Source organism: Akebia trifoliata, chromosome 1, assembly GCF_017979445.1.
Source record: "Akebia trifoliata isolate Shusen 1 chromosome 1, ASM1797944v1, whole genome shotgun sequence".
Taxonomy (NCBI): domain Eukaryota; kingdom Viridiplantae; phylum Streptophyta; class Magnoliopsida; order Ranunculales; family Lardizabalaceae; genus Akebia; species Akebia trifoliata.
The window spans coordinates 9,925,394-9,946,066 of record NC_141375.1 but is presented as its reverse complement, the minus strand read 5'-3'; the positions used below and the strand labels follow the sequence as shown (position 1 = coordinate 9,946,066).

The 20,673-nt window shown below is 36.3% G+C and overlaps 1 protein-coding gene across 1 annotated transcript in view; it reads left to right on the top strand.

The window, feature by feature from the left end:
• LOC147410670 (ubiquitin carboxyl-terminal hydrolase 6-like) overlaps positions 1-19,826 on the top strand; it is a 29,917-nt gene extending 10,091 nt beyond the window's left edge. The window contains exons 7-18 of the mRNA XM_086438254.1: positions 9,331-9,390; positions 9,484-9,551; positions 12,508-12,558; positions 16,748-16,856; positions 17,398-17,486; positions 17,645-17,714; positions 18,072-18,152; positions 18,274-18,369; positions 18,508-18,556; positions 19,017-19,136; positions 19,403-19,477; positions 19,577-19,826. Of these exons, the coding sequence (XP_086294380.1) occupies positions 9,331-9,390; positions 9,484-9,551; positions 12,508-12,558; positions 16,748-16,856; positions 17,398-17,486; positions 17,645-17,714; positions 18,072-18,152; positions 18,274-18,369; positions 18,508-18,556; positions 19,017-19,136; positions 19,403-19,477; positions 19,577-19,632 (924 nt within the window). The 3' untranslated portion in view covers positions 19,633-19,826. The remainder of the gene's footprint in view (positions 1-9,330; positions 9,391-9,483; positions 9,552-12,507; positions 12,559-16,747; positions 16,857-17,397; positions 17,487-17,644; positions 17,715-18,071; positions 18,153-18,273; positions 18,370-18,507; positions 18,557-19,016; positions 19,137-19,402; positions 19,478-19,576) is intronic.
• The last annotated feature ends 847 nt before the right edge of the window (positions 19,827-20,673 follow it).

Genomic DNA, 20,673 nt, shown 5'->3' with positions numbered 1-20,673 from the left:
TGGTAAGGATGAAGAGCTTCAAGATGACTGGTTTTCAGGAGAAAATTCAAAGGTTTTTGGTTAGAGATTGAAGAAAAGGGCATTTAGCTCGGTTCTCATTGGTTTATGAAAAGATCTAAGTCAAGGAGACCATGTTATTAGGTTAAATATATAGCAACAAATGCCTGCATGCCCCCTTGACCTCTGTCTTCTCTAATAGAATAATGCAAAATGATCTCAATATCCTCGTCTCCAACTTGAAACCAAAACCCCTTGTTTTTGATAAGCAGATACCAAAAACCCCTTGAATTGTAATCAGTTTCTTTCCATTTACAATTTTTTTTGGTAAAATTTGGGTGCACTTCTTATCCTTATACCATGCTCACTGTGATGCAGAACTGATGTATGACATCTACAATCCTAGTTAGAGCTTTACTAGTATTTCTATTTCTATTTCTACATCTAGTAGGATTTCTATTTCTACTTCTAGTAGGATTTTTATTTCTACTTTTAATAGGATTTCTATTTCATAATTATGTTAGGAGTACAATTCCTTGTTAGTTTCTAATTTGTTTTAAATTCGTTTTTATTATTTAGACTATAATTAGAAGCGCTTAGAAGTCTTCAATTTGAGTTTTAATAGGATTAGAAAGTTAGTATTATGTTATAGGTAGGTTAGGAATATTAATTTTTAGTATTTCAGTAGGATTGCAAGTTGTTATGATGGAGTTATCTATATAAAGAGCTCCAAATCCGAAAATCAATAATCAATTCAATTGTCTTTTCTCTTTTAATTACTTTTTTTAGCTTTATGCTTTATTTTCTTTCAAGCTATTGTTTGTTTATCAATTGAATCTATTGATTCAAATTGATTTTAAGTGTTCCATTGAACACAATCTATCGAATCTATTGATGCCCACGCTTCCACTATGTCAAGTGGTATCAGAGCTCTTGTTACAATCCACAAAAGATGGATGGTGAAAGTGATTTTATCACATAATCTTATCTAGATACTCAATTGGAAGTCAAATTGGAGAAGTCTGAAGAAAGAATCACCAGCAAAATTATGGCCATGTTAGAGTCCCGTGTTCAAGGCATGGTTTTCAACACCATTGAGAAGGAGAAAGGTAAGAGAACTTTTGGAGAAGAAGACCCAAAGGATTCCCACCATCCCTCCCACAATTCCTCTCATAATTCAGCCCCTAGAAACTCTTCTAGAGAGGTCGAATTCCCTCAAAACCAGAACCTTACCCATAATTTTGGTTTTGCCCAAACCGTACTACTTCCCACACCTCAGACCACTCTCCCTCAACTTTCTAACCATACTGCATCACTCCTATACCTTCAAAATAAAATCCCTCACCCTCCAATAACCACATATCCGCTCCCACAAAACATTTCTCCTAACCCTCAAAACCCATCAAATAACTTCAATGACCCTTCAACAACCATAACAGCCCCATATATGGATTACTTAGATAAATTGGATCCTTATATTACCCCTCCCCCAACTAAACATCCCTATTTTAACCATGATAGACTTCTCCCTAACCCTCCCCATACTTACCCACCTCCATATTGCAAAGCCAATGCAAGACGGGCCCATTATCACCCACCCACAAATCAACCCTTCCATGATTTTGAAGAGGTTGAACGCATGTTAATGGGCAACAAAAGCGGTCTTTTGACTATAGGCTTAAAGCGGATATTCCTACCTTCAATATGCACATTGAGGACTTTCTTGATTGGATCTCCAATGTTGAACGATTCTTTGAGTACATGGAAATTTCGGAGGATAAGAAGGTCAAATTTGTGGCTTTTAAGCTAACCGGGGCAGCCTCCTCTTGGTGGGACCATCTCCAACGAGATCGACTACGTCAAGACTTTCGGCAAGTTCAATCATAGCCAGCCATGAAGCAATTGCTTAAGCAACGATACTTACCACCGGATTACATCCAAACCTTGTTCATCAACCTACAAAATTGTAAGCAAGGGTCTCAAAGTGTATAAGAATATGTTGATGACTTCTCTCGACTTCTCTTAAGGAATGAATTTCAAGAGAATGAAGACCAAACTATTGGGCGTTTCATCAATGGGTTGAATAGAAGAATTCAAGAGAAATTGGCCACACATCAAAACACAAACTTGCACGCAGCTATAAACAATGCCCTAAAAGTAGAATCCTTTATGCTTGATTCTCGTACTTCTTCTCGTCCTTATACCACCAATCGAAGGTCTAACTATTCACATTCTGCCCTCCCATCTCATCAACCTTATCCATCCCACAATCAACCCCCTTATGACAACAATGACCATGTTTCCACCTCTCAAGCTCCACCTTCACATCCTAAAACCCACCAACCTAATTCTTATGCTTCCACCTCTCAAGTTTCACCTCCACATCCTAAACCTCACCAACCTAATCCCTATGCATACCCAAAACAAAATAAGTGTTTTAAGTGCGGCAAAATGGGTCATACCTTCAAAGTGTGCCGTAGGAATCACACATTAGTAGCCGAGGCTAATTATGAAAAAAATGAAGATGATCACTATGTTGATAATGATGCGACTATCTTCTTTGAGGCTTATGAGGAGGACGAAGGTGAACATCTAAGTTGTATTATTCGCAACTTATTGTCGGTACAACATGTTGCTCTTTCAACTAGATATAGTCTTTTCCGAACTACATGCAAGGTGCAAGACAAGTTGTGTCAATTAATTATAGATAGTGGAAGTTCAGAAAATATAATTTCAAGCTACATGGTCGATGCACTCAAGTTACCCACTACGCAACACCCTACACCTTATTCTATAGGTTGGGTGGATGATGAGTGCAAGAAGAATGTGTCAAATCAATGCTCTCTTTCTTTTAACATTGGACAATATAAGGATGTTATTTGTGACATCGTCCCAATGAGAGCATGTCACATCCTCTTAGGAAGGCCTTGGCTTCATGATAATGATGTCACCTACCGAGGCCAAGCCAACACCTATTCTTTCATGCATAATGGTGTCAAAGTGATTCTACATCCTTCCTATGCCAAGTCCAAGGCTTCCCACCTAGTCAAGGAGAAGAGAACATGTTTTCTTTCTCCCAACATCAATGAGGACTTAAAAGAAGCAAGCCAAGTGTTCGCAGTGGTAGTATAACCTTCCAATCGGGACCTTCCTACTCAAGTTCCTCCTCTCCTTGAAGAATTTTCTTGTGTTCTTCCTTCAGACTTGCCAGATTCATTGCCTCCTATGAGAAATATACAATACCACATCGATTTGGTACCCGGTGCAAGTCTCTCAAATCTGCCCCATTATAGGATGAGTCCAAAAGAGCATGACATATTGAAGGAACAAGTGGAAGACTTACTTTCCAAGGGTCTCATTCAACCACGTCTTAGTCCATGCGTGGTTCCGGCCGTATTGGTACCTAAGAAGGATGGTACATGGAGAATGTGTATTGATAATCGTGCGGTGAACAAAATTATTATAAGGTATCGCTTTCCGATTCCAAGGCTTGATGACATGTTCGACATGCTAACGGGTTCAACCATCTTCTCCAAATTCGACTTGAAAAGTGGCTACCATCAAATACGGATCCGACTCGGAGATGAATGGAAAACGACCTTTAAGACCAAGGATGGCTTGTATGAATGGCTAGTTATGCCGTTTGGTTTATCAAATGCGCCTAGCACTTTTATGTGTCTAATGAACCAAGTACTACAACCCTTCATTGGTAAGTTCGTTGTGGTCTATTTTGATGATATCTTAATCTACTTCAAATCAGATTCGGAGCACCTTTTGCATCTATGGACTATTTTTGAGGCTTTCAAAGCCAATTATCTTTACAAATTTGAAGAAATACCACTTTTTCACGTCTTCGGTACTTTTCTTGGGTTACATAGTCTTCAAAGAGGGCATACACGTGGATGAAACTAAAATTGCAGCCATAAGGGATTGGCCTTCTCCAAAATCAGCCTCCGAAGCTCGAAGTTTTCATGGGTTAGCATCCTTCTATCGGCGTTTCATCAAGGACTTTAGCTCTATCACAGCACCTTTAACTGACACATGGAAGAACAAAAAATTTACTTAGACCGTTGATATCAAAGCTAGCTTTCATCTCTTAAAGGCTAAACTTACTTCCGCCCCTATTTTGGCCCTTCCTTGTTTTGAAAAACTATTTGAAGTCCATTGTGATGCTTCCATACATGGAGTAGAAGCTCTTTTTTCTCAAGAAGGAAAGCCTATTGAATTTCCTAGTGAGAAGCTAACGGAGGCAAGGCAAAAGTGGAGTACATATGAAATTCAAATTCTATGCCGTTGTTCGTGCTCTTAGAAAGTGGAGGTATTACTTGATCCAAAATGAATTTGTGCTCTATTCGGACAACCAGGCCTTGAAATTCATCCAAAATCAAAGTTCGACTAGCTGCATGCATTCTTTATGGATCACCTTGCTTCAAGAGTTCAACTTCACTATTCAACACAAATCTGGCCTCAACAATAAAGTTGCTGATGCACTAAATCGTAGTTCTTCTCTCATGCCTCGCAAAATAGAGATTCTTTGCTCATTACTATAAGGAGCAATGTGATAGGCTTAAACTTCCTTAAAGAACTCTACATTGATGATCCAAAATTCCAAGTTATGTGGGAAAAGTGCAACTCGGGACAGCAAGGTACTTCTAACTTTGTGGTTCAAGATGGGTTCCTCTTCAAAGGAACAAGGTTATGCATTCCCAATGGTTCTATTCGTGAGCATCTTATCAAAGAGTTACATGGTGGCGGACTCTCGGGACACTTTGGACGGGACAAGACCATTGCACCTGTGGGAGAACGGTACTTTTGGAAGTCTCTCAAGAAAGATGTTGAAGTTTTTGTCCGTCGATGCTTTATATGCCAAAAAAGGAAAGGACAAGCACAAAACACTGGTTTGTACACACCTTTACCAGTCCCTAATGGTCCTTGGGAAGATCTTTCAATGGATTTTGTGCTTGGACTACCTCGAACACAACGAGGTAACGATTCCACCTTCGTTGTTATTGATCGCTTTTCTAAGATGGCACATTTTATCCCTTGCCACAAGACTCACGATGCGGTAAATATAGCCAAGACTATCACTTCAGATCGTGGCTCTAAGTTTTTGAGTTGGTTTTGGAAGATTTTATAGGCAAGATTGAAAATTGAACTGAAGTTTTCAAGCACCACCTATCCTCAAACGGACAGACAAACAGAAGTTGTGAACTGTACTCTTGGCAACTTGATTCGATGCCTTTCCGGTGACAAACCGAAAAAATGGGACTTGGCACTTGCACAAGCTGAATTCGCTTATAATTTAGTCCCTAATCGCTCTACAGGTTACGCACCATTCCACATAGTCTATTCCAAAGCGCCTAATCATGCTTTGGAATTGGTACAACTTCTTTCTCTCCCCAACTCCAATGTGATAGTCAATGATATGATTGAAAACCTTCACAAGCTCCACGGACAAGTGAAGAAGAACCTTGAAGCTTTTAATGAATAGTATAAAGTAAATGCCGATAAGCATAGACGATTCAAGAGCTATGAAGAAGGAGACTTGGTTATGGTTTATCTTAGTAAAGATCGCTTCCCTGATGAAACTTACAACAAGACCAAGCTAAAGAAAATTGGGCCCTTTCGTATCTTGAAGAAAATAAACGATAACGCTTATGTAGTGGATTTGCTTGATGATATGCACATATCCCCGACATTCAACGTCAAGGACATCTATCCTTATTTTTCGGAGGATGATTTTTCTACTCCTACACCAAACTCGGAGACAAGTTTTCTCAAAGAAAGGGAGCCTGATGTACGACATCTACAATTCTAGTTAGAGCTTTACTAGTATTTCTATTTCTACTTCTACTTCTAGTAGGATTTCTATTTCTACTTCTAATAGGATTTCTATTTCATAATTATGTTAGGAGTACAATTCCTTGTTAGTTTCTAATTTGTTTTAAATTCGTTTTTATTATTTAGATTATAATTAGAAGTGCTTAGAAGTCTCCAATTTGACTTCTAATATGATTAGAAAGTTAGTATTATGTTATAGATAGATTAGGAATATTAATTTTTAGTATTTTAGTAGGATTGCAAGTTGTTATGATGGAGTTATCTATATAAAGATCTCCAAATCCGAAAATCAATAATCAATTCAATTATCTTTTCTCTTTTAATTACTTTTTTTAGCTTTATGCTTTATTTTCTTTCAAGCTATTGCTTGTTTATAAATTGAATCTATTGATTCAAATTGATTTTAAGTGTTCCATTGAACACAATCTATCGAATCTATTGATTCACACGCTTCCGCTACGTCAAGAACCAATAAGAAATATACTTGAGATAGGGTTAGATAAAAAGGAATCCCGTTGGAAAATAATTCAAATAATGGGTTCGGGCACAAGTGCGAACACGGACTAAGAAGAAAGCAACTCTGAACAAGTCCGATGTCGATGAATAGTATGTTTAAATGGATCTGTTAAAAACATATCTGAATCTTTTTAATGTGGTAGAATATGAAAACCAAGATGAATAGTATGTTTAAATTGATGAAATTGTACTTCAACTAGGGATATCGATGGGGATTGACCTCTACAACAGCACTGGGAGAAGCATAAAGCCATTCTTCATTTTTATTGGGCTGATCCTGATTTATTTTAATATCCATTGATTAGTTGCTTTCGGTAAAGGGTGTGGCATAGTAGTAATTTTTTTAATTGAAGGAGTTGAAGAGTGGTCTATGATTATAGGTATCTGTTAGGACTTTGGTGTAAGTTATCTTTTATTATTTTTGAGGCCCTTTAAGTAGGGGCAGATTAGTTACTTTAAGGAATGGCTGATTAGGGTATGTTTAAAACAAGTTTTTATTTTTATTTTATTTTCTATATATTTTTTTAAAATTCAATTATTGAAAGAAGTGAAGAAATCTCCGTTTTTGCAACAATTTATTATTTATTGAAGTGTGAAGCTTCAAACCTTACGTGATCTGTGATTTCATGTACTTACCCTATTGTCCATCTTTGATTTCTCATATTCTACCTCAACGATTGGTTCTTAATTCATTAAGGAATGGTCAAATATCTTAGCTATATTAAACAAGAGTTCAGGTCTCTGCCTATCATTTCCCTGGAAAGTTTTGCCACTTCATGTAGCCATAAGAATCAGAGATTTGATACTAAAATAGCAGAACAAATTGGAAATATACTCGAAATAGGATTAGGGTATGTTTGATTGCATGGAAAGTCACTTTCCATGGAATTTGAAATCCATGGAAAATTAGTTGTGGAAAATAGGTAGGGTTGGAAAATCAAATTCCATTGTTTGATTTCACTTGGATAAAATCATAGAAAAATATGAGAAAAAAGAAGAAAAGGAGGAGGAAGAAGATGAGAGGAAAAAGAAGATGACGAGGAAGAGGGAGGGGGGAGGATGTGGTGATGGTGGCGACGAAGGTGGCGGCGGCGACGACGACGGCAACGGTGGCTGTGGCGACGATGACGACAGCGACGGTGGCAGCAGCGACGAAGATAAGTGAGGAAGATGGGGGGAGAACGTAGTGGTGGTGGTGGTGGTGGCGGTGGCGGTGGCGGAAGAGGTGAGGAATGGAGAAGAAGGAGAAGAAGAAAAAGAAGAAGAGAGAGAGAAGGTGGTCGGAGACGGAGCCGACGACGACGGCGATAGTAACGACAGCGATGACGATGACGGCAAGGTTAGTGTAATGGTAGTGGTGGTGGTGGTGGTAGTAGTGGTGGTAGGGAAGAATTGAGGATGGAAAATATGGGTGGATTTCATTTTCCCACCCATATGGGTGGGAAAGTGAAATCCATGATTTAGTAGACTTTTTGAATGAGGTGGAAAATGAATTTCCATTTCCATGTGCAATCAAACACTTGAAAAATGTCATTTTCCATGAAAATTGATTTTCCACCCTATTTTCCATGTGCAATCAAACATACCCTTAGATAAAAGGAATCTTGTTGGAAAATACTTCAGATTACGGTTTCAGGCACAAGTGTGAACAAAGGTTTAGAATAAAGCAACTCAGAACAAATCTTATAATTCTGAAATTGAAACAAGTAATGGGTCTATCTAAGAGCAGATCTGAATTTTAGAAACAAATAAGAATCTGAAGCAATTACTGATTAGTGTTGAATTAAAATCAATCACGGTGGTACAATATGAAAAATCAAGATGAATAGTAGGTTTAAATTGATGAAATTGCTGATCAACGAGTGTCAAAAAAATTGCAGTTGCAGCCAAAAGTCAAGATAATTTAGAGTATACTCAAATAAAATAGCAGAAGCTTCAACTACAACTGCTTTGGAAGAGATCTAGGCATTACCCCTACTGTTTGAAGCCTCACTTCAATAAAATAATGAAATGCTGCTGTAACAGGGTCCTTTCTCAACTTCTTCGATAATAATGTTTTAAAGGAAGTTGACCAGCCACCTCTAAAAGACTAATTTGCCTCTATTAAAGGCCCTAAAGAGAATAGAAAGAACTCTAGTTATGTGTCACTCTTATACTCCATTATTTAAAATAATAATACTACAATGCCAATTTAATACTGAAAATTACTACTATGCCCCTCTCCTTTATTTAGAAACAACTAATTAATAACTACTAACATAAGTTATTTTTTTTCCTAAGAAAAGAATCCTTTGGAACCTGGTGCCTTTTCCATAATTTGGGGCATATGGAAGGAAATGAAGAAGAAATTATTCGGAGGAAAAGAGCATACTTTCCATGAGATGACTATTATTATTGTTGATTTTTTGTTCTCTTCTTCAAAGACATTTTGTTTAGATGGGATGTCGTTTGTATCGAGTGAGACGTTGATTGAATGCAATCTCTATCTTATGTTTGAGGCAGGTCCTCTTGACTCCTTTTTTTTAAAGTAATAACGTTTTGCATATTAAAAAAATGATATTGAAATGTCGCAAAGAAACAGCTACCAATGTAGAATTGCACATAAACTAAAAAACCAATCAGAGAAAGAGTAAACTTTGGAATCTTGTGAAGTTACATAAGTTATAAATTACTAGATACAATGTACATTGGGGATCTTTTATTATTTTAAAGGAACAAGGGAACTCATAACATTCAAGCTTGTGCTGTAATATGAACTATCAGGAATCTTTTCTTTATATGCATAATGTTTTGTCATTTTCAGCAGTTTCACACTTTTCTTATATGGAGTTGGAATTATGATTGTCATTATAACTTATATAACTGTTGCGCTTTTCCCATTTATTTTAATTGGGGGAAAGAGACAAAAATTTAAATGTATCAATAAATATTATACCGTTTCTCAAGCATAATGACTAGTTTCATTCATTTGATTAGGTCTTACGTAAAAAGTACCCTCAATTCGGTCAACTGCATAATGGTGCCTTCATGCAACAGGTTCTTATTTCGTATCTCGTGTAGTCATAGTTATACAAGTAATTTAAATCCACTGTTCTGCTGATTAAATCTCATATTTGAAATAAATGACAGGATGCAGAAGAGTGCTGGACACAACTTCTGTACACACTTTCTCAGTCTCTTAGAGTTCCAGCTTCCAGGTATTTTTCTCCATCTCTAGGTAGGATTAAGAGGGATGAGTGCATTGGTTTGACTGGTTCTAGTCATTGAAGTTGTTTGATTTACTCTCTCAGAATATTAACCTTGAAGCCTATCCTTCACCCTTTTAAAAAAAATAAAAAATCCATGGGTCTTACAGTAGCAGAAATTTCATAGTGAGAAGTTACCTTCAACAGTGTTGGAGACTTTTCTTTCATATGATTTTTAACCATGACAAATGACATACCTTCTGCTCTTCAATCAATTACCACGAATTTGGATAAACCCTTTGTACATTGAGGCTCTGGTTGGCTACACTTCAACCACACGTATTTATCCATCTACTTTACGTTGAGAATTTGGGTCAGCTTTGCTTTGCTCAATAGTTTCTAATATAGCAAAGAGGGAAATGATTGCTGAATAGTACTTTAGTGTGTTAGGTTTATCATTAAATATCAAGTAATGGTTTATTATAAGGGGCATGTTTAATATGTTGAGGGTGTTCCTGAGGGACAAGTATTCTGCTCCGTAATGGGTAGGGTTTCCTGTTATTGGATGAGAACATAGTGGTAGCCTTTTACCGGTCTCAGATCCTATTCCCCCTGCTGTAATTTTGCATGTAGGCCATCTATTGACCTTATAGCATATTGAAATAAGTAAACAGAGCCTGGAGTGGGGATGTTTGAGAACCCCAAGTGTGATGAGCATCTTCCTTGTGGTCTCCTATATCAGAACTTTTCACTTTTTTTTTTTTTTGCTATTGAAAAATTGCCATAGATATTTTTTATTTTTCCAGGCATTTCACCTCGAAATAAGAAATTGTATCGATAACTAGGTGTCAAAAAAATAGTCAATTAAAATAAATGAATAACATTCCTATTGAGCATCCTACTGTTTTCTGTTTTGACCCAACTCAAATAGCAACATTGCCGTTGTTGGTCGCCCTTTTCTCCACCCACTTCACCATTGCTATTTGATCATACCAAAACAACATAACCTTTTACAGCTAAAATCTGATGATATGACCAAAAATAAAACAAGATTTATTTAAAAAATTGGGCCATGAAAAATACAATCAAGATTTCACTTTACAAAATGCATTTCGACGTCAAATTAGCTTGGCAATCTAGTCAATCCAATTCTCTGAATAGGAAGAACGATAATTTAATCATTCTTATAAATTGTTAAGTAATTTAATTTATTTTTATCTCAAATAGGTTGAAAACGTGATCAAATAGCCTAGGTTCAGCCCAAAACAATCCACTGGAACCAGTACCTAATGGCAGCAGCAATCAATGTGCAACCCTACACAACAACAGTGAAGGTGCAGATATCTAATGACAGCAGCAGCCAAGTCGCAGTAGCCCCATAACTGATTTATCGCAACATGTGATTAGGAATCTAGGGCCAAAAAAACAAATAATCGAAAGAAAAAACCCCCCTGAAGGGGAAACCCTCACATGTAAACCTGTTGCTAGGTTTAGTAGTAAGATTGAAAGAATGGGAGGGAGAAGAGAGGAGCGAAGAGAAAGGGTGACGAGGGAAGTGGAGATTCAAGAAGAAATCCAAAAACAATCGATGGGTTTTTTCTTTCCTGCTCTGATACCACAAGAAGAATTCCAGAAAAAGTTTGTCAAGTCTCATAATGAGAGTTTGGCAGGAATTAATATTAATTGATGAAGTGAATGGACATAAATGCCTTTACATATAAACATAGAAAAAAAAAAAAAAAAAACTAATATTACTAAACTAAATTATTTCCAATAAAAAGGTGTGTAGGTTTCAAGAATCAAGATTCAAGTAAGGTTTTCAAGAATCAAGAATCAAGAACAGGCTTTTGAGAAAATAAAAAACAAGGAACTAGAAAAAATCAAGAAAAATAAAAGAATAGAAAGGAAAAATAAAGATTGGAAGAAAAGAATGTTATATTAGACCCACTCCAAAATGACCTCACACCACACACATTGTTGGGAAGCTCAAGCTCAAGCTTTCTTTTTATTCATCATTTTCATCATTTAAAAAAATCCTAATACAATATATATAAAAAATAAATAAATTAAGAATCCTAGTCAAACTAAAATACCAAATAAATTAACTTTATTTTCGTAACTTTCTCTCTACTAATTTTCAAACCCTAGATATAAGACAAATTAAAGTTACAAAATTGCCCCTAGATATTATATTAAGATCATGGGCCAATAAAACATTAAAATAAACCCAAAAAATAAATAAAATTAAAGCGCTAAAACATAAATCTAATTAAAGACTAAAATCTACTCTTCAAGATTTGATGTACCCATCACTTATACTAGGAGGTGGGGACCCTGCCTTATGACTGCCATTTTCCCCCAAAAATCCTATTATGTTCTTGGGGTTTGAAGGAGATAAAATCTCAAAATTGAACATAGGGAATTTTTTTTACCCTAGTGGGTTTTGGGAGAAAAATCAACGGTTTTTGGCTAGAGTTTGACGGCATTTAGATCGTTTTGATTAGTCTCTTGGATAAGACTGAGGTTGGGCAGTATGTCTTCAGTTTGAAAACACAAGTGTTATCTCAAATATTCATTAAAAGTGGAGGGGAAACCTTATATGACCCTCCCTAGAAATGGTCACTGTTCTGACTTGTTCTCTCTTTATTATTTCTGATTTGGTTTCATCATGTTTGGCTGAAACATTCCAAGACAAACTGGAACATATTGAAACATTTCAAGACAAACCGTTCCAGACCAGAACAATCATCGAAACTTTTATTCCAGAACTCTTTACTGTGAATATGTGTAGTCAGTCTCCTAGAAATTATTTTATTACTTTTCTTAATGCTTAGGCTTTGTCCATGTTCCTGTATTTTTTGCCCCCAATCTTTTGTGTATAATTTTACTTAATTTTTTTAAACCTTTGCCTGTTTTGATTTTCAACACATTAATTTGTTGTTGACCTTTTCTAAATTTTCACTTGCAGTGAAAATCCGGATACTATGAAGGCACTTTTTGGAATTGATCTTGTTAGCAGGTATTGATATCTGCCAATGATTTTGTCTGTTTTCATGTTGTTATCAGAGTGTTCGGCTTATTATAAATTGTGATATAAAGTCTATCTTGTTAAATGTCATTTTCAAAGCTCATTTTAGTTCTGCCTCAGAGAATTTGGCTATAAATTGATATGTGTAGATGAATTTATTTAGTTGCTACTTTTTCTTTAATTTATTTATTATAAGCAAAAAGATAGAAATTTTATTAAAATATCAGATGGAGGCCGTGATGACCTTCCTTACAGACCCTACAAACCCAAACAAACTAGCAAATCCTCACTGAGGTTACAAACCCTATCCCATCTTACTAGAAAATATTCCCTTAAATATAAAGAAAAATAATAACGCCAAAACAGAGATTATCAAATCCTGAACAGATTGTTCATTCCCTTAAAAAATGGGTTATTTCTTTCCTTCCATATGCCCCAACAGATGGGAAATAGGAGAATCCCCCATAGAAAATGCTTTGATTTCTTGAGTGAGAATCCCCAAGCGAGCCAAGCTTTGAAGAGAAAATGCATTGACAATGGAAAGTACCCTACCACTCCAAATAGGGATGAAAAATGAGTCCTCAGTTGCCTCATCAACGAGCAATGGAAGAGAGTGTGATTAGCGAGTCCCTTACAAAGGAAGCAAAAGTTAGGAGCTAGCAATCCCCTCCAAATGATCTGGTCTAATGTCGGTAATTTCCCATAGACTGCTAACTAAGAGAACACAGATACATTAGAAGGCACCTTTGCCCCCCCAAGATTAGAGAAGGAGGAAAAAGACGAGCGATCCTGAAATCCTTGCAGATAACAAGATCGGACAGGGAACACTCCATCCCAAATCCTACAATCCTCAGCATGACCCTCCAAGGGGATATTCTCAATACACGAGCAGACTACACAGGGGACCCAACGCCTAATCATTAAAATCCTACGAAACCCCAGTCCCAAGCCACCTCTCCTCCCTTCCTACTCCTAAAAGAAGAAATGGCTTGCCCTCTCTTTAAAGATACCACATAGAGGCCCAGAAAATGGTTCTTTAAAGGGGAACTAGCATACCAACCTTCCCAAAACCTCACCTTGTTACCTCTCCCAACTCAGTCTCTGGGATATCCCCCTTTGCCACCACCATCAACTCAAATCATGTATTTGTTCTACACAATGTGTAGAAGATTCATGGGAGTGGCACCTTCTTGTCCTAATGCTGTTACATTGGTGCTGTCATTGTTGAGCATCTTTTAATATTCAGTTGATGCAATTATTCTGGCACATGTTCGTCTTCTATCAAATTGTCTCTGCTGCATTAACGTTCCATTAATTGACAGTGAATTCTCCCCCAACCTTATACCATATGTTGAGCATCTTTTGACATTAAATAATATGTGCAAAATATCGAATCTCATGCATCTGCATTTTGACGTGGCTTAATAGTGCTTTTAGCCACTCGTGGGTTACCAGAAAATGCAATGTTAGACTGATGGAGTTACCTGAATAAGTACAGGAATAGTCTCTACAATTCCCCGATTTTTGGAGTTACTGAACTTGTAGAAAAATAATGCAGCAAAGTTGAGATTTCAATTTGGTAATGTTGGCTCATAAGTGAACTGATTTTAAAAGGAACATTTGAATAGGTACATCAAATGACAGTCAAGCATCCGCAAAACATGATCAGATTTAGCTCTAAAATAACCAAAGATAACTTTACATGAACTATCAAAGAAACAAAATATGAGTCATAAGAAGCTAATCACTGCAAACATGTTCTCTTAAAGTGTAGTGTTCCTCTGCAAGGTTGTTAAAAGTGCTAGGTGGCGGCATAGGCGAACTCCCTTAGTGCTTAAGCGGGCCAAAAAAAATTATTGTTTGAGTTTTTTGTACTTAATAAAGATCATGCTAAAAAAGGAGGAAAAAAAAAACTATATAAATATATTACAAAGATGATACAAACTACCAAGCAAGTTGGTAACTCAACATAAATAACACGTAACCACCAATATACCCACCAGGGGTTAGCTGAGATGGCAAGACTGTCTAAGTTTGCTCCCCAAGTCATGGCTTCGAATCTCTATATGCCCCTCCACCAAAAGGTGGCTATTTAACTGCTGTACATGTGCCGGGTGGGATAGTACACGCGCGCCAAAGCAAAAAAACAAAATACAAAAAATGTAACCAGCAATATTCAAGCGGTTTAATCTCCCCTCAAATGTCCTTTAATTTTAGACATTCCCCTCAAAGTTTGGGTGAATATTTGAAACACATTCTATGTTCTAAAATTGATTAAATATCCTTGGATCATAGTTTCTACAAAAAAGTTACATAAAGTTACTGTTTTTTTTAAACCATGCTCAAAGAAGTTGGAGGCCTAGGAACCCAAAGTGGGGCCTAGGCACAGTTTTTTACGACATTGTTCTTCAGATTTCTATTGCTTTAAGGAGCATAGTTTTTATAGGTGTTGTGGACGTATGCTTCAAGGCAGCATGCCTTAGGGAGAGGTCTACTCAAGCACCCAAGGCGTGAGGTAGGTGTAGTCCTACAACCGGAAGTACATGTTGGCAGCAAGGTGGTGGCCAGTCGGTCACCTCACATCTCTCCTTAGCATCTAAAACACTGATACAAATTTCATGTATGAAGCATGATTGGGTTGCTAAAATGCCTAGGCAGGGATGTTGATGCAGATAGTAGTACAGGAAACAAGCTATGCTCATCGTTTTCCAAAATCCAAGACATGAATATATGGGTATTTATGTGGGACACAATAGAAATTGATGTTATTCATTGAATTTCTCCCATTCAACATTGATGGTATCAAGTTACCTAGATACACATAACATTAAAAAATATGACACTTTTTTAGGGTCTGTAAGCGAAAAAAAAAAAAAAATTTGAGGTTTAAAAGGTCATTAGTCACAAAATCTTGAGATATAGAGTACAAATCAGAATTTCATTCAGATTTATCTTTCAAATTACTTAATTTAATTCTTCTCTAATCTACTGTCCATAAACAACAGGTTCCACTCAATTTGTGAAGATGTTGCGGTAGAGCAATGTAGATTTTGTTCTGCCTCAGTTCCATTTGAATCTCTTGAATTTGCTTTCTGCAATGGTGTAAAGTGCAACAATAGGATTGGCCAAATCCATAAACTAGTTGAGCTATCTAAACATTCCAATCCAAACGTTAGTTCGTACAAACTAGAGTTGCGTTACGCTCTAAACATTAGTTCATACAAACTTGAGTTGCGTTACGCTCCAAACATTAGTTTGTATGAACTAGAATTGCATTACACTTCAAACGTTAGTCCGTACAAACTATAGTTGCCTTATGCTCCAAACATTAGTTCATCCAAACAAGTGTTGCGTTATTATCTAAATGTTAGTTCATACAAACTAGAGTTATGTTACACTCCAAATGTTAGTTCGTACATTTGGAGTGAAGAAGTATGCCAGCATTTTATCTTGTTTGGAAATATTTTGCTAATTTATTTTATTTTATTTTTTTATGCTAATTTTTGTGTAGTGTTTTAGCTAATTAAAGTAGAGTTAAATATTTTCTATTTAATCTAATTTTTTGGGGTAATATTTTTGTTCTACTATATTGCTTTTATATTAGCAATTCAATTATATATATCATCTTCAACCCCTCTTCCTCAAAAATTATGGTTGAACAAATCTTGTTATATATTAGAGGAAATCCAAGGTGTTGGTCTCAAATCCCTATCCTGCTAATTGGTCACATCAAATATTTCCATGTAGCACATTTATTTTTGGGAATATTTAACGCAACCTTTGCTGAACCTAGAGACCAATAATCAGCTGATAGGTGATTCGTAGCATCTGGATTTGAGCAATTTTTGTCAAGGGCTTGAAACTTAATGTTTTCCTATTCATGATTCTGGTTCATGATAAATGCTTAGATTCTACAACTAGAATTCGTCAATCATGCTGTCGGGGAATGAACATGGTAGAATAGAATTATGCAAGCAGTATCAGGGTACTAGTGTCAGTATCGCATCATATGATGCAAGTACAGTGACCAATTGAGCATGTTGAAGTACATGGATTGTTGACACCCGGAATTAGGTTCATGCTTTAACGATTGAATATCAACACTTTATGATCTGTTAGAGATACTACATTTTTTGTTACTGTAAGATTTGAAAGAAATTCATAAAACTTTTGTTACCAGGGTGCATTGCGCAGAAAGCGGTGAAGAAAGCTCAGAAATGGAATCCGTGTACTCACTTAAATGTCACATATCACAGGATGTAAACCATTTGCATGAAGGACTAAAACATGTGAGTTTTATTTCCATACGAATATGCTTTTAAGATAACTCTTCTATTCAGTTATTGATATATCTAATATTTTTTACATTTATCGAAAAGTACATTTAATATTTCTTTCATTTCTTTTCTTTTGCTGTATAGTTTCATTATTGTGCTTTTTCCAGCTGAATTTGTATTTCATTTAGTTACACTGGCTCTAAGCTAATGCAGTGCTAATAAACTTTTCATATGAAGGAGGAAAAAAAAGGTGCTAATGATGTGTGTTTTTTTTTTTTTTTTTTGGGTTCCTGCCTTTTGTTTTACATTTTGTACACAACAGATGCGTACCCTATACCTGATGGGAAACTGGGCTATTTTTTAGCCTGATTTCTGGTATCTGTTTCAGTACCCAAACTGAAACTGAGTATCCCTGATCCACCATGTATAATTCATAGGTTATGGTCCTGGGTGGTACCGGAACCATTTATACCCTCACCATAATCCCATGTTTGTTTGTCTATGTCATATCTTCTAATAATTGTTTCCACCTGTGATTTTAATATGCGTGCAGGGTCTGAAATCAGACTTGGAGAAGGTTTCTCCTTCCTTGGGGCGTAGTGCAATTTATTTGAAAGAGTCGCGTATCAACGACTTGCCAAGGCAAGAACTAGTATTTTTCTGAGAGATCATCCAATAACTCAGCACCCACCAAATCAGTGGTTTCACTGACCTGGCAATCAAGAGTTGGACGGGATCCAACTTGTAGTTTGTTTCCTTTTTTTTCCGGAAAGGAGAGACTGACATCTGTTGCTTTTCAGGTATTTGACTGTTCAGTTTGTTCGTTTTTTCTGGAAAAGGGAATCAAATCAGAAGGCAAAAATTTTGCGGGTAATTAGTTTCTCTCCTTATGATCATTTTTTAGAGAAATTCTATTTCCACACCCACTTTTTTTAATGCTACCCAAAGATTCGGTTTGTTCTTTGGTGATTTACATATGAATTGGGGTGGCATTAGCAAAATTTGTTGTGGCAATAGAATCTCTCTCTTTTATTGTGCAAACTTTATGTTCTGCATGGCTGAAAAGTTGTTTGCTTTAGAGGTCAAATTAGTTGGTTCGTTTGAACTATTTTTGACAATGCTTTTATCACTCTTTTGTTCAATTATAGTGTAGATGATTCCAAAGAATTTTTATATTTTTGGTTAAGCATCCAAGCCGAAAGACCTAATAATGTTTCTTTCTGCCAGAAAGTGGATTACCCATTGGAGTTGGATGTTTATGATCTATGCTCAGATGAGCTTCGCAAAAAATTGGAAATTCCTCGTCAGGTTTTGATTGTTTCTTTATTCGTCCACTGCTTTGATTAATTTCAATTAACCTTTCTGACCCACCATACATTTTGGATCAGACATGATTTTTGGTTCCTCCTTTCTGTTTGTTCAATTTTAGGTTCTGAGAGATGAAGAAGGTAAAAAGCTTGGGTTGAAGACTAGTGTCAAAGATAGTGGTTCCAAAGAAAATGATGTCAAGATGGTTGATGCAGAGGTACTACCCAATCCATCTCCCATATAAACTTTTAGTATATATGAACATGTAGAAAAGTCATCGTTATAATTATCTCTATTACTACTTTTTTCCTTAAAAATTATGTTTGATAGATGTCAAGACTCCTGTATGTCACAGGGATCATCAAATGGAAGTGGAGAAATTTCTACAACTACATCGCAAGAAGGTAAAAGGAAAAAATCTTATAAAAATTGAGAGATTGCATTAGGGGTCCTTGTTTTTTTTCTGCATAGATTCCATTCTCAGATGCATAGACCTTAATGCACATCGTTTTCCATGCCCTTAGATATTTTGAGGCTGTGTAACAAAAATCCATGTCTGGTATTGGCGAGGTTCACAACTTTGGAGTTTAAGGCTGTATTCCTTCTTTTTTTTAAATCTTGGGTTGCTGCCATAATCAGATCAACTGAGTATTCTTTTTGTTTCTTTGTCCTTTAGCATTAAAATTATTTTTCCCGTTAAGAAAAATGCACATGGGTTGGCTGTAGCAATTGGGCAGCAGCCTTCCTACGTTGAAACTTCAGAAGAATCCTATGGCATCTTCGTCAAGTTTGTAGAAATTTTCAATTTAGTTGATGCTTAATTGCAAAAACTAATTGCATATACTTTGAACGACCATGTCTCAGGTGCTCCATCTGAGAAGCAGGAGCAGTTGACCGGAGTCTATGACTTGGTTGCGGTGTTGACCCACAAAGGGAGGAGTGCTGATTCCGGCCACTATGTTGCTTGGGTAAAACAAGAAAGTGGTGAGTTGTCAACCTCAGAAAATCTAAACTCTTCAATTCGTCGCAAATCGCTTGTTTACTTCTAGTTGTTTTTGCCTTTGTACTAGTGAATATGCCAACTTATGGTAAAATCATGGACTTGGCCCTCCTAAACCTGGTTGCTTATTCCCCTCCTCCCACCAAAATAATAATAAAACAATAAAATAAAAAAATAAAAAAAGAATTGTACTAGCAGTTTGTTCCATGACCAACATTCTCACTAAACAAATGTCTATTGCTGGTTACAGGGAAATGGATTCAGTATGACGATGACAATCCCATCCCACAACGAGAGGAAGACATCACAAAGCTTTCTGGTGGAGGTAAGCAACCAATTTCCGAAATGCCTGTCAAATCCCAACCTAAAATGTTGTGTCGTCTTTCTCCCATATATAATTCATTTTATTTTTATTTGATTTCAGGTGATTGGCATATGGCATACATTTGTATTTACAAAGCACGTGTTATTTCTATTTGAATCATCTTTCGTTCTCAATATAGTCTGGTGTTTAAAAATATTAGTCTGTAACTTTCAATTTGATTTGTAGAATAGTCAAGAGAGCAGCTCTCTTGTATTATCGAAACTATATGAAATACTCCATTCCTAGGATCTTTGCATTGATATTTAAGAGTGCGGTGCAATGAAAAGGAAAAAAAGAACCAATTATTCCTTGTTTGGTGTTTATGTTAATCTCAATCTCCTTTAGTGGATAAGTTTGAATTTGAATATATGATACTAGAATCCAGATCTGATTGTATGACAGGAATAAATCATGGTGAATGTGCTTGTGATGGATGGATTGTTGAGGTTAAGGATTAGGGTTAAGATCATGGCCTCTATTTATGGTTATAGTTAGGGTTTTGGTTGTGGATAAGGTTTACTGGATCATACTTTAGTAATCAAGTTCAGATAGCGTGATCGGGTGTTTATCAACAAAAAGGAAGCTTAAAACCATCTTGGCTTTGACAATTGAGATGAAGAAACTAGTAGCGAATTTAGAAAGGGATAACACCACGTTTTCACTTGTCTCTCCATAAAATGCGGGTGATGAATGCCAGGCTACTACATGGACTGGATCTGTTAACAGGCAAAGCTAAACGAAGCTCAGAGGAAGTAGATCATCTTAGAAGGCTTCTTTCCTTTGCGTTCTCCAGTTGGGATAAATCTTAATTAAAGCTATAGTTGGGATTTTAAACTGGGGGAGGTGGTGGGTGATTTGGTTTTTTTTGGAATGAATGAATCTAGAAAATTTATTTTCAAACAAAAAGAGAATTTAGAACATTTCGGGAAAAAAATTGGGACTATGTGTTGGAGAGACTTATAACCATCTCATATTTGCTTACATGAACAGAATCTCTCGTATTTGCTTATGAACAGAAATGAAAATCACTCCCGACCTGTATAAGCCTCTTCTTTGTCTCCTCTCTTTTGGAGTATGGGGAGGTGAGGCTCTATCTAGATATTATACAAATAATATTTTTGGGTTTCTTCTGAAAAACTCTCCCTAAAATCCCTAGA